A 14,559-nucleotide genomic window follows, 5' to 3' on the forward strand; every position below is an offset into this window, starting at 1 on the left:
TTTGTCTCTATGACATCATCAACTCAGTCATTATCTCTGCTCTTCAGCCTCAAATGCACAATATTACATCAAAGGCTTTCTATTTTTTTCTGCATTTATTTTTATTTCAGGTTTTATTCTTGACACGATTTGTGTGTGTGTGTGTGTGTGTGTTTTTTTTAACCAATTTCCTACGTTACAGTACGCTAAACCACATGGGTTAAATGTTTCACAGCTACTCAGATCTAAGTGTCTGCCTCCAGTGCATCTCCTGTACCAATAAAATGAAAGGTTTTCTCACACCCTAAGGTATGACCTTCCAGTGTGAGAAAGGTGATAAAAGCATGCAGCAGTGGGAAAAGGTGCTGGTGTCAATCGCTGTAGGCGTTTTTGATATGTTTTCTGTTTTAGAACAGTCTTGGATCAGGAAAAAAAAAAAAAAACCTTGAGTGACCTATCAATAAAATAACAAACAGTAAATTATGAAGGACCGGCTGTCTCACCATGTCTAATTACTAAAGCCATGGCATTTCAGTGCCAATCACTGCGCTGACATTTAGAAAGTTGAGTCGCCTCGGCGAAGGCCAATGTAAGAACGCTACTTTCAGCAGGGGAAATTCAAATCCCCATCATTCGCGATAAAACTCTCAAATTAAAGACACACTTTCATACGGTAGGTCTCAAATCAAGAGAACCTACTCAAACTATTGAAACAAATGGCCTGACATTGGAGGAATGAATTGGAGAGAACAGCCGGGGAGGAAAATGAAAAGAGATTCAAGATTAAAAAAACAACAACAACAAATTACGACCTGGCATGAATGATAACTCCTCGCTCACTGATGACAACTTTAACTTTTTTATTATTATTATGATTTCAGTTCACCTCTTGTCTCACGTCTTTCAATACAATTGAATTCAACAAGGACTTTTGGGGAGGGGGTTGTAGGCAAAAAAAAAAACCCAAAACAAAACAAAAAAAACTATAAAATAATACAAAAATGAAGAGGGAGGTAATTACGTTTCACATTAAAACAACAGAAATAAACACCTGAGCGTCTACAAAGCCACCAGAAGCCCCTGCAGGCCACAATGCTCACAACACAATTTGATCTTAAATTTGCACAAACGTCTAGATTGGGAGAAGTTTTCAGCTCATAGTTGGTGGAAAAATTTAAGAAAGTTGACCAGGCGGTCAGAACAGTACATCGTCGCTTTAAAAGTTCCGTCTGTATCAAAGAGCACTCGCCGTTCTGTTATTTTAACCCAGTTTATCTAAATCAAAATGCCAATTGGACAAGAAATAAGAAATTTTTTTCCGGGAGGTTATAGTGTGTGGAGGCATTGGAGGGTAAAACTAAATGAAAAAAGCACAGGAGCGTTCTCACTTTTCACCTTATAGATCCCTCTGGCTTCCGTGGAAATAAAAGGTCCTTAAAAATGAATTCACGTTCCCAGAGGCAACGGAAACAAGACACCCAGGTCTGAATGACTAATGGTGCATAAATAGCAAAAAAATTGCCATCATTAGGCTTTTGTGTGTGTGTGTGTGTGTGTGTGTGTGTGTGTGTGTGTGTGTGTGTGTGTGTGTGTGTGTGTGTGTGTTTGACAAAGTTGGATTTTTCGGGAACGCTTTGTTTGGTGTCAGAAAGCCTGATGTCACCCTGATAGCGGCTGGATGATATATGAGAGGAGAGAACATCTTCCACGGGTACGGACGGCGCGGTGACTTCACATCCCACCGGCTCACAATCAAAAAGGAGGAGGTCGTGGCACCGTTTAAAAAGAGTACCGTCAAAGAGGGTCATTTGTGAAAGGAAGTTAACGTGTGGATAATTATTATAATTCACTTCAAATACTGGCTATTAGGGCTTTAGCATTCTGGAAAATAGGGGTTGGATATTATAAGTGTACTGATTGGACAACTGTTGCTGGTTAAGAGGCCCCATCATGTCTGAATAACATCAATGGCTGTATTCCATCAAAACAAGCAGAATTAACACCCCCAACCCAACCCCCTTCCCATTATATAAGCCTTTAATATGCAGTCTGACGTTTAACACAGTACAAATAGGACAGAGGTTTAAAAAAAGATGCAGTCTGGTTTAATTCACTGGGATGAGTGTTGCTGATGTACCGCTGATTGTTTTCATCCCTAATACAATAATTAGATGCAAAAAACAACAGCAACAACAACAACAACAACAACAACAACAACAAAAACCCATCCCAATGCTACGTTCTTTTTTCTGATGCTTTTATTTAACAGCCTCACAGCCCAATAATCAGGAGAACACGGTCCGAAATAATTAGCGTCATGAGTCGGGTCTGATCAGCGACACTGTCGAAGCAGATGTGTGTTTCACAAGCGTGACACGCACGATTTTCATAAATGTATTACAATTAGTTTGTTTCATTATTAAATTAGTTGATAACATTTTGTACTTATCAAAACTGGCAAAACTCTACTCTAATTTATGTACTTTTAAGAAAAAGAACCCCATTTGACGATTCAGAGAATCAAGTGATCAATCTTCCGTCTGTGGTTTTATTGAATGAACTGGAAATTACAGACTCTGTCTTTACTGTCATAATATGCTAAGCTAACATTTCCTGCTTGTTAAAACTGAGTTTGAGGTGACAAAGCAAGAGTTTCAAAGGCCACTGTGAACCGCATTCATCGGTTTGACAGATTTCTGTCAGTAGAGGAGGCGGGGAATGATGACGCTGATCATGTGCCTGTCTCTCTTTGTTTACCTAAATGTCAGCCAGCCAGGACACCTGGGTTCGCTTACCCTCGGATCTTTGAGCTCGCACCATTTCAAAGCACGCTAAATATCCGGGGCCCGTGAAGCCACCATGGCCAGGTGAGTGTCAGTTAACATTTAGTTGTGTAGAGTAATCCTTGAAACTGCTGCCATCACACTTAATTTTGCCCAGTGGGGGTTGTGTGTTTGTCCTATTTTCCCTTGTCCATGTCTCGCTGAGTGTGGAAATGACAGGGTTATACGGCAGCTTCACCTCCCCCAACTTCCCCCAGCCATACCCTGATAACCAGCTCACAGTGTGGAACATCACCGTTCCAAAGGGCCACAGGGTCAAACTCTACTTCACCCACTTCAGCATGGAACCCTCCAACCGCTGTGAATATGACTACATTCAGGTACACGCCGGTGAAAACTCTTGCTCTCTGCCATCAGAGCTGCACGGGTTTCTGTCGTTAGCTCGCTAAAAAGCCTCTTACCCTGTCAAACCAGGTTTTAACAGAGGGGAACGAGACCGTGCGCTTCTGCGGTGAAGCAGAGAAGAACTATGAAAGCAGCCCCAGGAACACGGTGGTCCTCTCAGCCGGGAACCGCATGTCACTGGTCTTTAGGAGTGACTACTCTAACGAGGGCCGATTCACCGGCTTCCAAGCTTTTTTTACCTCTGAAGGTGATGTTGAGTAGTGACATCATCACCGGAGGGCACACGTGTACCACAGACCATATAGCATGAAACAAACCACTTAAGGAATCCAGAGTAGAGGAATATGTCATGCAAATATATATGACATACATCCTGCGCTGCCCCTCAAACAACTGCTAAACAGTTACAGTATTTCTAGCCAAGGTGGCGCTAAGACATTCCTCTTCAAACACAGCTGCATTCTTGTGATGCGCCTAACAGCAAATTTTAGCATGCTAACATACTAAATTACAAACAAGGAAATATTGCAAGCTAAAATGCAGCATGTTAGCATCCTCATTATGAAGCTGTTAGCATGCAGGTTTGCGCATTTTATCCAAAGTATCTGCTCATCTACTGCTATCGTATCACAGGAATGATAAACGACGTCATGGCCCGTACAAACCAAATTAAAATAAGTTCTAGTAGATCAACATATTAAAAAAAAAAAAGATTTCTGTCAAAATAAAAATATATAATATGTAAAAATATGTATGTAGCTAAAAGGCTAGCTTTACGGTAGCTACACACAAACTAGCTACATGACCAATTTATAAAAGTAAAGTGAGGTATTGTCTTCCATCACAAAACTCCAGTACAACTACATTTAACAATTAACAGACTTGTTGAGGCTTGGAGGAAGTCCTTTTTGTTTGTGTTTTTACCTTTTGTGCCCGCTGTGCTCACCTGGCACATATGTTTTTCCCACCTTGAATGTGTGAAGTATTCCACTTTCTAGCATATCAGGAACACACAGGCATCATACTAGCATTGATGAGTAAACTTTTAGTTTAGTTTTCATTTGGCACGCTGTTGTTGACGACTCTAAAATTAGAATGTCCCGTCTGTAGCCTTTTCTGCTGTAGTATAATTGGATATAATGATCAAATGCTGACTACCTTGGAGCCCTTGAAGCATGCTGTGACACCTTTTGAAAAAACTGACCTTTCTGCACACTAGTTATAAATCAGCCAATTGACATCACACTTTCATGTGAGCCAGAGACACAGAAAACTACAGTGAAGTGTCTGTTTAACTTAAGAGCTGCGGTAAAACAGACACTTCTGAAAAACTCATACCACGCGGGTCATTATCACTCATTATCTGATGATTTCACCCTCTCTTGTTTCTCACAGACATCAATGAGTGCCTGTCCACGGTAGACGGGGAGAGAGTGTGTGATCACTTTTGCCACAATTACATCGGTGGATATTACTGCACTTGCCGACAAGGATTCCTCCTCCATGAGAACAACAGATCGTGCACAGGTGAGAAAGAGACAGAAAAAAAAAAAAATCTCAATATGTCCACCTGAGCTCAATCAGAAGTTGATGTTGTGCAGGCAGCGCGCAGACTTGGACACGCAGCTTGTTGATTTTATGTTGGTCTCTGGATGGTTGGTTGATGTTTCGCAATACATTTGTGTTCTGCTCCTCACTGCCACACAGGAGATACTGGCCACAACAGGGAAGGCACGAGAACGTGATTTCCATTTGTGTGCATTCGCCAACATTTTAAGGAGAAATGTGTTTGCCCTGTCAAGGAGGTCCGATTTTTCAGTGGTGGTTGTCTTTCAGCAGGATTATACAAAACTATGAGGCTGATTTTCACCAAACTTGGTAGAGGCCCTGTCCCTAGTGGGTCCACCAGATCCCACTCGCATTTAGTCTGACCAACTGTAAGAACTAGGCTGCTGCGAGGACTGGGAGTGGTGTTAGAGCGTCAAAGGGGGGCGGTTTTCACCGTTTCACCATAGAACAGGACACTGTAGTAACTGGACTCCATATCATCTGATCTTTTCCAAACTTCACTCGTTAGGTGAGAGTCCCAGTCTGAGGATATCTACAAGCTGAATTTAAGTCAAAGTCATAGCGCCACCTTGTGGTTACAGGAAATAAGTAAGCCCGATGGAAATTACATAATTTGATTCCCACATAAACTACTCTGTGTTGTCTTCACGTGATCAATATTGGAAGCGTAGGGTCTCTAGCACCACCCAGCGGATGCAAGAAGTGATATTTGCTCCAAAGTGTATTTATTAGTCTACTCCTCCATGAAAAACCCAAATATTATCAGGTTTCACCTCCCTCTCACTCTCCAGAGCAGCAGCTCACGACGGCGTGCACAGAGGTGTGAAGATGCGAGCGTGGAAGTGCCTCGGTGGAGGTCTGCAGTCTCTGGGTGCTTTCTAGTTGATGATGAAACCGGGGTTGTGAAAAATGCTTCTTTTTTGCACGCTCTCCACCTCATTACTGACACGTGCATTTCCAAATATTCCAGCAATTTCATAGCACTGCAGAACAAATCTTCAGATATCTATTTTCACACAGGGCGCACAGTTAGTGTTCTACACTGGATTTCATTCTATCATAGCTGGCCTTTGCTCACTCGTGTCTGTCTGAAAAAGGCAAACTGATGCATAAAGTAGTTGATCTCTGCCAGCTGGTGTTAGGCAAGGTTAATGACTGTCGATTCCTGAGGGAAAAGCAACTTCAAAATGGCATGAAAAATTGATACCTGTGTGCAACTCTAACAGTGTGCTGACATCAGGTGATTAATCACAATTACCAGCTGATGTGCCTTACATTATTATTCTTTGCCAGAGGAAAAGGGGGCGACGAAACAAATCATGCAATGAATAGGCAAAAAATGATTATCTGCCTGCAGATTTTACTAATTATATGAATTAGAGCAACTCAGCCTCTTTGCAGTACTCATTTGTTTTTGTCTGTACCAACATCTGCACACTTGCTGGGCCAATAATGCAACCTAAATGAATGTCATCATTTTTGATGCCAGCAAATGTCTCAATTGACATGACGAATAAAAAGCCACAACTTTATAATCCATAAACCTGCTGCACATAAATCAGGACAACCGTCCACCAGTGTGTGTGTGTGTTTGTGTGTGTTCGCTACTACAGTGCCATGCCAGAGCCAAGTGTTGAGCACGCTGTCGGGGGTTCTGACAAGTCCCGGTTACCCAAGCCCCTACCCACCCATGAGTCACTGCGATCACACAATCCTTCTGCCACAAGGCTACAGAATAATCCTGGACTTTCTGGAACCCTTTGACATAGAGGGACACCCAGACGCCCCCTGTCCATATGATATGTTGAAGGTTAGTCATGTGACTTCACGACAATAACCGTGCCAGGTGATGAATAAACAATGTATTCCTCCTCATGCTTGTGTGGGCCGTCTGTCCCTGTCTTGTCCTCCGTGGGTGATGTAGGGTAGGACTAGCTGGCCCCCTGTATTTAAATTAGGCTCGACATCAGTCAGGTGTTTGATGATCCCTGTTCTTTATTTGCAAGATTTCAACTGCTGGACAAGAGTATGGGCCCTTCTGTGGATCAAAGCCGCCAGGACCCGTCGACACAGGAAGTTACCAAGTGCACATTTCCTTCAGATCTGACACGAGTGGAAAAAACAAGGGATGGAAGATCGAGTACACCAGCATTAAGGCTGAATCTCTGTCTGCAGTCTAGTATTTTATGGCAATAAAGTCACTTTTTGAATTTTACACTCTGTGAGATTCCACTTCCTTCCAGTATTTACCTGTGGAAGTCGAGGACTTTAAGATAGAATTATCTTTGTCAGTGAGGTAACGTGATGGCTGATGCTTGTGTGTCTGCAGGCAGACTCAGGAAACTATGGATGGAAGTTGATGAGGTTTGTTATTATGATTTATTTTGGAAACTTTGACCAAGTTTTGTACAGAAACGGATCCAGATCTGATGACGTCATGTTTGGATTGGAGTGTAACTGAGTTGAGGCGCTCCCCTGGCGTGTCCTTGACTTGGTGTGCTGGGTTGATTGGTCGTAGGATATCTTGGAAAGTAGTGGAGGCTTTTTGATGTGCTACAGCCAAAAAAATTGAGCACATTTGATGGAATATGTTGAGGCCATGTATTTTATGTAGAGACTGAGGAGCATTAAGCGTCTGGAGACGGTGTGGATCCTGTTCTTGGCGCTTTTTTGCCACAGTTGGGAAGAAAAGTTAAGATAGATTTTGTTAATATTCCGTGTCCATGTGGCCTCCTTGGTGGAGATTTGGACATCCCAACCGAGCGATTTAGTTTGATTGTTTTAAAAAAGGATTTTTTTTTAATTCATCATAAAGTACAGCCTGAGGTTGTATGTAATCAGACAAAAATTTAATCCTCCATTTGAATATGAAACATAATTCTGTTCTCTTCTTGTAGTTCAGCCACAGCCAGAGATGCACTTTGATACTCTGGCTGAAATTATAAATTAATTCTGTAAAATCATCCATTTAAGGAGCTGTGAATGCTCGTCATTTAACCTTCAAACATGATGCAGCTCGTGCTCCACAAATCCCAGCTCCCCTTTTCTATCAAAACAGTCATTATAGGTTCCTCCAGCACCATTAAATTGCCTCTCATTTGAAACTTTTGCATCCACTGACTATTATCCTCATCTGTGCTCACAGTTGGGTCAAAAGAGTAAACCGTGTGCAAAAGAACTGATTTATTGGTTTATTTTTCACTGTATCTCTGGCTCTAATTCCTTTTTTTTTTTCCTGCTCTGAAATGGTGGCAAACAATGGGTACATGGTGGCACAATTAGCTCCTCCGACACACCACTCGCATGTAGCTGTTCAGCGTAGATGGGTTCACTTCCACAGGAATCACACACACATGCATGCAGCCTTTTAACTGTTACAATATCCAGCAGACTTGAATTGACTTGATAACCCATGAACTCACTGTATGTAAAGACAGAAACATAAAGGGTGTATCCTGTCGAGACTTATACTGTGTGTCGTTATTAATTTTCTGTCCACAGAGGAGCCGTTACTAATCAGTACTGAGGGGTATTACACTTTCAGAGCTCTTCTGTAGCTTTGAGCACCGAAATACACGACTCACTGTTTCACTAGACGGTCTTCAGAAGACAGAACCTCAAGAATAAAGAACGGCTCTCAGTCACTCACATTTTACATGCAATTAAAATAATATGGGACAACCGTTTTTCCTCCCTTACAGCAAAGCTTGTGTATTAAAGATACCTTATATCACAAAAAGTAGTCTTATACAACTCCCCTTTGTAAATTTTAACCATACAACTTTAATTTACATTCAAAAATGTGTGAACCCAAGAATCATGCTCAGCGTCCCCTTTTTCTACACACACACTCAAAAACTGGAGGTATCACACAGGAACACTTGTGTACTTACAGGTACTTTTGTGGAATCTTCCCTCAAAGGCACACTTGTTAACTTAAAAGTACAATATTACTGGCATTTTTCTGACAAGCAGAAGGGTTACAAAGTGAACTAAGTGGTAACCTCACCAGCGACAAGCATTTCTTCCCTTTTATCAGTACCTCTATTTACGAGTGTATAGACGCAGTACTGAGTAAATACATTGTTATGAATGCTCCGCTACTCCGTGTATCCAGTAGTCAAGTACAAAGCCGTGGTGTCATCGCAGTCATTCTACCGCCATTTGTTTTCTTTCAAATGTGAGAGGCTCTCGTGCATGACTTATGAATCCCTGCACACTTGGACACACTGGCTTACATCAGACATACATGGACTGATACATAATAGTAAAGAACATATGGTCTTAAATTGGCTCTCATACAGAGATGGTGGAGATCCACTTCTGCACAAAAAAATGTAGCTTGGTCTTTGTTACAGACAGCGTCAGCCAGGCGTGTTCAGTGAGGCTTGCATGTATGAAATGTACATCTTATCCTGTCTGACTCCGTGGTTTGAGAATGATAAATTAGCCTGCGTACTCCATTCAAATACAACCATTTGCTCTAGCGGGCTCTCAGCCTTTACTCACACATATCGATGCAAGCTTCTGCATTTAATTCAGAAATAACGATGCTGCGTTCTCTCTTGACGGTTTAAAGGTATTTCTACCACTCAGAGTGTACCAGACAGTAACAGATACACACCATCAGATTCATGTTCATTTAGACAGTAGGATTACTGTTCAACCCCTTTCATGAATACATTTTCAAACCAGGACTAAGTGTGATCTCTCTTTAAGAATGTCTACAAATTTTTTTAATCAAAAATTAGCTGTGAATGTTTGCTCCATTTGTAGGAAACAAATACACATCATTTTTGATGGTGTGGTAGTTGCAGATCAGCTGCTTACATGTATCAAACTTTTCAGACCTTTTGAATTTTGATACTTTTTTAAGAATAATGTCAATTTCTTTGATGTTAACGTCAGTAAATAGATTGATTCTATTTATCTGTGTGTAGGTTTGCGACGCACACTCAAAAATCACAGATACAGCGATACAGTGTTCTGGTACAAAATAAAATAATTATTTCATCGCGCAGTCACGTGCGGTCTAACCAAGCTATCAAGTCCGTCCTCGTACAGTGGTTGCTACGCAACACACGCACCTTTCATGGTAGCAGGGAGGACAGTAACTGATGGCAAGTGGGCGTGTGCAGTTTGGAGTAGAACTGGAAAGTCTGGACCCATGTCAGTGCGACAAGCTGACCCAGAAAGTATTGGTCACTTAAAAGATTAGTTAAAAATGATCAGTTTGTTCATTTCTGCCTACTAATGTTTGGCCAGTCAGCTGAAATAAGAACATATATCATCATACAACATCTCCTGTTCAAGGCCTCACCCACCACTGCTTCAATAATATACAGTCCACAGTGGACTGATAGTCAGTTTATACACTGTAAAGTTAAATGTAAAGTACACTCAAAGTTTGTACTCACATCAGCACAAAGCCAAAAATACAGGATGGTGGTGCCCATCTACCTGCTGTGCAAATGTCATATTTCAGTGATAGTGCATGTAAATTATTGCCAGCAGAGATACAAAACTATTCACACCCAGATTCATCGAGACAATGTTAAAGCTTTTATCTAAGTTGCCAGTGTTTGAGGGGGCAGCAGAAGTCAATCGTACCTGGAAGTGGATTCAACTGTAACACATAGAAAGTTGGTAGAAGTGATTATTGCCACGTGTCACCGCACTTCCTCTTGAGGCAAAAGCATTTGAATTTAAAAACATATTCCAAAAACATCATTGACATTCATGGATTCCAGTATTATGGATATTATCTGTAACAGAAGGTAAATCCCATCCAACGGACCCTGAGGCAGCTCGTGTTTCTAACAGTCTCTGCTCAGGTAAAACCGCAGCCTAATTGCTGCCTTGAGCCGGCGCATCTTCTCCCTCCTCCATGTTGCTCTCGGTGGGCTGCCGACTGCTGTCCAGCTGCACTGCGTTGCTCCTGATGGACTGCACAGCCTGAACCTGCTGGAGACGTCTGGTTAGCTCAGCCATGCAGTCTCGCAGTAGCGTTGATGTCCTTGCTTTGTCCCAGCCCAGCACCTGCTCCATGGCTTCTGCCCCTTTGGCCACGACCAACTGAAGACAAACGGGAGAGAGTTTCTTCTCAAGCACTGAGTGGTGAATCAGTAGATGTGTTTCTGCTTAACTGACAAGCAAATTTAAGTGAGTGTTGGGAGTTCTGCAAAAACGGACGCAAATTAGCTGGAGTTGGAATAAAGCTGGTTACAAACTTCATGCTTTTGAAAGAAGACAGCCGAATAGAAACTACGATGCATGACTTTAACAGAACAAAAAAAGAGGTCTTCTAAGCGAAAAATGTAGTACTGGTTCTTTTGTGCCAGTCAATATCAGACATATTGGATGTTTTATGGAAATGACAACAAAGTTTGGGAATATTTGAGAGAGAGCTGGTGGCAGAAAGAGCAGGGAAGTCACGTGAGTTTAACTTTTTTCTTTACAATTTTACCATTTCCATCGGCATTCAAAATATGTGATCCTTCAAAATGAGCATCAAGACATGTTAGGTAAAGAAAAGCAAGCTAACGAGGACATTTTTTTTGTCAAAAGCAATCTGTTTCTTGAGCTGATTTGTGAATATTTCCCTGTCGAACTTGAATTTACCAGAGGGTAAAATTCCTCAGATCATAATCTGTCATTACAGTAGCACTGATATACCCTGACAGGATTTGTATGTTTATGTAATCAGTAATTAGTTATTAAAGACTCAATAAAGCATGTTAGTGTATATTTCCTGTGTTAGATAATGAAAATAATACGAATATTAGGCCAGCTGAAGTGTAGCATCACAGTATTACAACATCTAAGTCTTAAGAGGCATTTGCAATCATATGAACAACAGATTTATGAAAGTTAAAGTTGGCGTGCCTTTATTAAGTCAGACTGCATGTACGCTGTGTTGAGACTACCTGCAGATCCTCAGTGGAAAGCCTGGTTTCTGGGCTTGTCTTGCCTTTCAGGACCATCAGAGTCCTGGTCATAAATCCAGACGCCTGGTCCACCTCCATCCCGTCTGGCGTATCCTCGACTCCTTCCCCTGGTGCACACAGAGAGAGGTGCTCTCACAGTAAATCACTGCAATTCAGCAGCAACAACGGTTCCACCTAGTGACCAAAAGGCATAAGCACAGCCTCCCCTCGCAAAAATACTACAGATTACCATCTGTACACATTCTCATCCAGGAGTCAGAGCAAGCATGTTTAGATATGAAGTACACAACATACATAAACATATATTGTTCAGTTATGCCATTTGATGGTAGTTTGACTAAATCCAAGTCAACAGCAACTGGAATTCTTCTGAATTCACCACAACTAAGAGTCTTCGTGGACAGTTTGCAGACACAGACAATATAATCTAAGTTACAGTATCGGTGAGGGAGCTGGTATCGAAAAACTTTAAACAATTGTAAGCCCTGTTTAGAAATACAGCTGTAGAAACGATGACACCTTTTCTAACTATGCCAAGACTGAAGTGCCCTCTTACACAGGATCTTTATTACCTGAAAACAGAATAAAAATGGGGCTGTACCTCGCTGGCTAGCCTGGCTTGGTTCTTCCTGCTGTCCGTCCTCTCTGTCCACAGCTTTCAGGTAGAGCTGCAGCAACTCTTTGGACTGCCGCTCCTCCTCTCTGCGGTCCAAAACCCTCTGTAATGTCTCTTGAAGGTTTTCGGCCTTCTTCTGGTCAAAGCCCAGCGCTGTAGCTAGCTCGGGGGATGGCACATCCACCAAGATCTGGAACAGCAGGTCACCCAAATAATACGTCAAGCAACGATGCACTATTTTTGGAGAACAAATGAGGGAGTAAATGAGCAGTAAAGTCAAAAGCATAGTTGCCAACAGGGAATATATTTTGATTAGTTTCATGGTCTGACTTTTCAGTGTTGATGGTTCAAGTGTACTGGTGCATGGCTGCAGAATCTATTGGGGGTATGGATGAATAATATGGGCAGCACCTGTAAGTCTGCCTCAGACATGAGGATGATGCTGGCTAGATCCTGTTTGAGCTGCTGGGCCAAGTCCCACCATGGCGCTGCAACACTGGAGGTGTCTACCGTATCAAGCATCACAGAATCCCTCGCCATCCACGCTGTACCGCCATCCACTACGAGGGAAAGTACAGGAGAGAGGGAAAAAAATCTGAATGTTGTGCATTCCACAATTTAAATATCAGACAAATCTGAGATGGAGATAAACTCGCTTACTCCTGCGAAGCGGCGACCACGTGTCTTTATCATGCAGCAGCATGAACTTTGTGTTTAAGGGTAAACACAGAAAGTAGGCCTCATCCGCTACGATCGTCCCGTCATCCTCTAGGACCACCGTGACCGGCTCGCTGGGGGCAAACCCAAGAAACTCACAACCTGCAAGGACATCGGAGAAATGACTGACAGTGGAGAGCGGACACCGATATCCTTTATTACAAGCAACAGAGAAGTCACTCTAAGGTGTCGCCTCATACATCCGTGACATCATAGCAAAACCACCGTGACAGTTCCTGGATTGTGGATCACCTGATTATCGGCTAGTCAAAGCTAAAACCAACAATCCACCTCTTCATTCACGCCCTGCAGCAGCAGCTTAGACATGAGCTGCAGATAACAAACTTCCCAGTCACCTCGCCTGGTTCAATCACCATGGAGAAAAACTGAGACAATACTGCTGAAATGCATCTTTTTTTTTAGCATCTATAATTGTAAACTTGGGTTAACTTAAAAGTTGTGTGGGGGGAAAAATAAATCCAAAAAATAAACAGAATTTTCTGTTGGAACAGCAACATTTCTGGCATGGTGTCATTTGCAGTATGACTTTATAAATGTCTAATAACACCTTTATATCTGGGATGCAGATGGCGTTAAAACGGTATTAGTCAACTTTAACCTGCACCATGAAGGGCAACGCCTGCTGACTGGTGTTTCAGGAATGAGGAGAGCAGGAAGGAGGTCTTGGCTGACTTATTCATGTTCAACTCCGGCGAGTTTGAACACGCTGAAAGTGTTTTCTTCCACCTCTCTGTCATTTTTCTAAACTTTTAACCCTCGAGTAAAATGCCGCTATGCTAAGAGGTTAAAACTGGTGCTGGATACGTCACATTTATATTTATGCTGCGAATATTTGCCTTGAATTTGCTTAAAAATATGCATTTACTACAGGAAAGAATGTATATTTAGATTAGAGGCAACGGAAATGACATTTGTAATTTTATTACTGTACTTATAAGCTGCATTCATTTACGTAATAGTTCGTTTCATTCCTTGTCAAACGGGGGGGAAAAAAGAAAAGAAGAACATGATATAAACACAAAAAGTTTCCAAATCTTGAATGAAAGGGAGCAGAAAGAATACAAATCAATAATCCAGCTGGTAGCATTGCTTTGAGTAACCGGAGCAGACGCGGTAGCACGCAGGCATCAAGCATCTCACCTTTTATCTTCAGCTCCTCCAGGGAAGGAACCGCCAGCCCGTAGGACTTCTGCCTGGTGAAGTTACACACCTTACACGGCTTCCTATCTGTCATTATTTTCTTTACATTTATTTATTTTTTTAGTCACTGTTTATCGAGATCATTTCCCGAGTGCTGTCTCGCTTTAAACGGTTCAGAACGCGGAAACAGCGCGGCGGTGCTGTGAACTCTGGGATACGTAGTTTAGAATTTAAAAAAAGAAGAAGGTGGCGGCACATTCTATGGTAGCGAGCAAAGAAAACAACACAGAATTATATATACACATATTCAATGGGTAAATACGAAACCATCATTTAATTGCATTTGTTTTCATTTTTTTGTAAATATGTTGTGCAAAATTAA

General features: G+C 41.9%; 2 protein-coding genes across 2 annotated transcripts; one reads left to right on the forward strand and one right to left on the reverse strand.

Moving 5' to 3' along the window:
• The first annotated feature begins 1,629 nt into the window (after positions 1–1,629).
• masp2 (MBL associated serine protease 2) lies at positions 1,630–7,045 on the forward strand. The gene is made up of 7 exons (XM_086214516.1): positions 1,630–1,690; positions 2,748–2,846; positions 2,920–3,142; positions 3,237–3,414; positions 4,563–4,694; positions 6,350–6,546; positions 6,743–7,045. Exons 2-7 carry the CDS (start codon positions 2,839–2,841, stop codon positions 6,914–6,916), a joined length of 912 nt encoding a protein of 303 aa, XP_086070642.1. The 5' UTR covers positions 1,630–1,690; positions 2,748–2,838; the 3' UTR covers positions 6,917–7,045.
• A 541-nt stretch (positions 7,046–7,586) lies between these two features.
• dffa (DNA fragmentation factor, alpha polypeptide) lies at positions 7,587–14,357 on the reverse strand. Its single transcript, XM_086214515.1, has 6 exons — positions 14,178–14,357; positions 12,960–13,118; positions 12,711–12,859; positions 12,285–12,489; positions 11,663–11,790; positions 7,587–10,811 (listed from the first exon to the last, which is right to left on the reverse strand). The coding sequence occupies exons 1-6, from the start codon at positions 14,269–14,271 to the stop codon at positions 10,584–10,586; spliced, it is 963 nt and encodes a 320-aa protein (XP_086070641.1). The 5' UTR covers positions 14,272–14,357; the 3' UTR covers positions 7,587–10,583.
• Between the last annotated feature and the right edge of the window lie 202 nt (positions 14,358–14,559).

The sequence above is a fragment of the Aulostomus chinensis genome, chromosome 9 (assembly GCF_037954235.1).
Source record: "Aulostomus chinensis isolate RoL2024-O1b breed Wild chromosome 9, RoL_Achi_v1.0, whole genome shotgun sequence".
NCBI classification, from domain to species: domain Eukaryota; kingdom Metazoa; phylum Chordata; class Actinopteri; order Syngnathiformes; family Aulostomidae; genus Aulostomus; species Aulostomus chinensis.

Bases quoted from the DNA above. Each gene is read 5' to 3' on its own strand.
- masp2 (XM_086214516.1), top strand. The intron at 3,143-3,236 runs GTACACGCCGGT...CTGTCAAACCAG, and splicing joins GTGAATATGACTACATTCAG to GTTTTAACAGAGGGGAACGA. The intron at 4,695-6,349 runs GTGAGAAAGAGA...TCGCTACTACAG, and splicing joins GAACAACAGATCGTGCACAG to TGCCATGCCAGAGCCAAGTG.
- dffa (XM_086214515.1), bottom strand. From the start codon at position 14,271: ATGACAGATAGGAAGCCGTGTAAGGTGTGTAACTTCACCAGGCAGAAG. The intron at 13,119-14,177 runs GTGAGATGCTTG...ATGTCCTTGCAG, and splicing joins GGAGGAGCTGAAGATAAAAG to GTTGTGAGTTTCTTGGGTTT. The intron at 12,490-12,710 runs GTGCTGCCCATA...CTGCTGTTCCAG, and splicing joins TGTCTGAGGCAGACTTACAG to ATCTTGGTGGATGTGCCATC.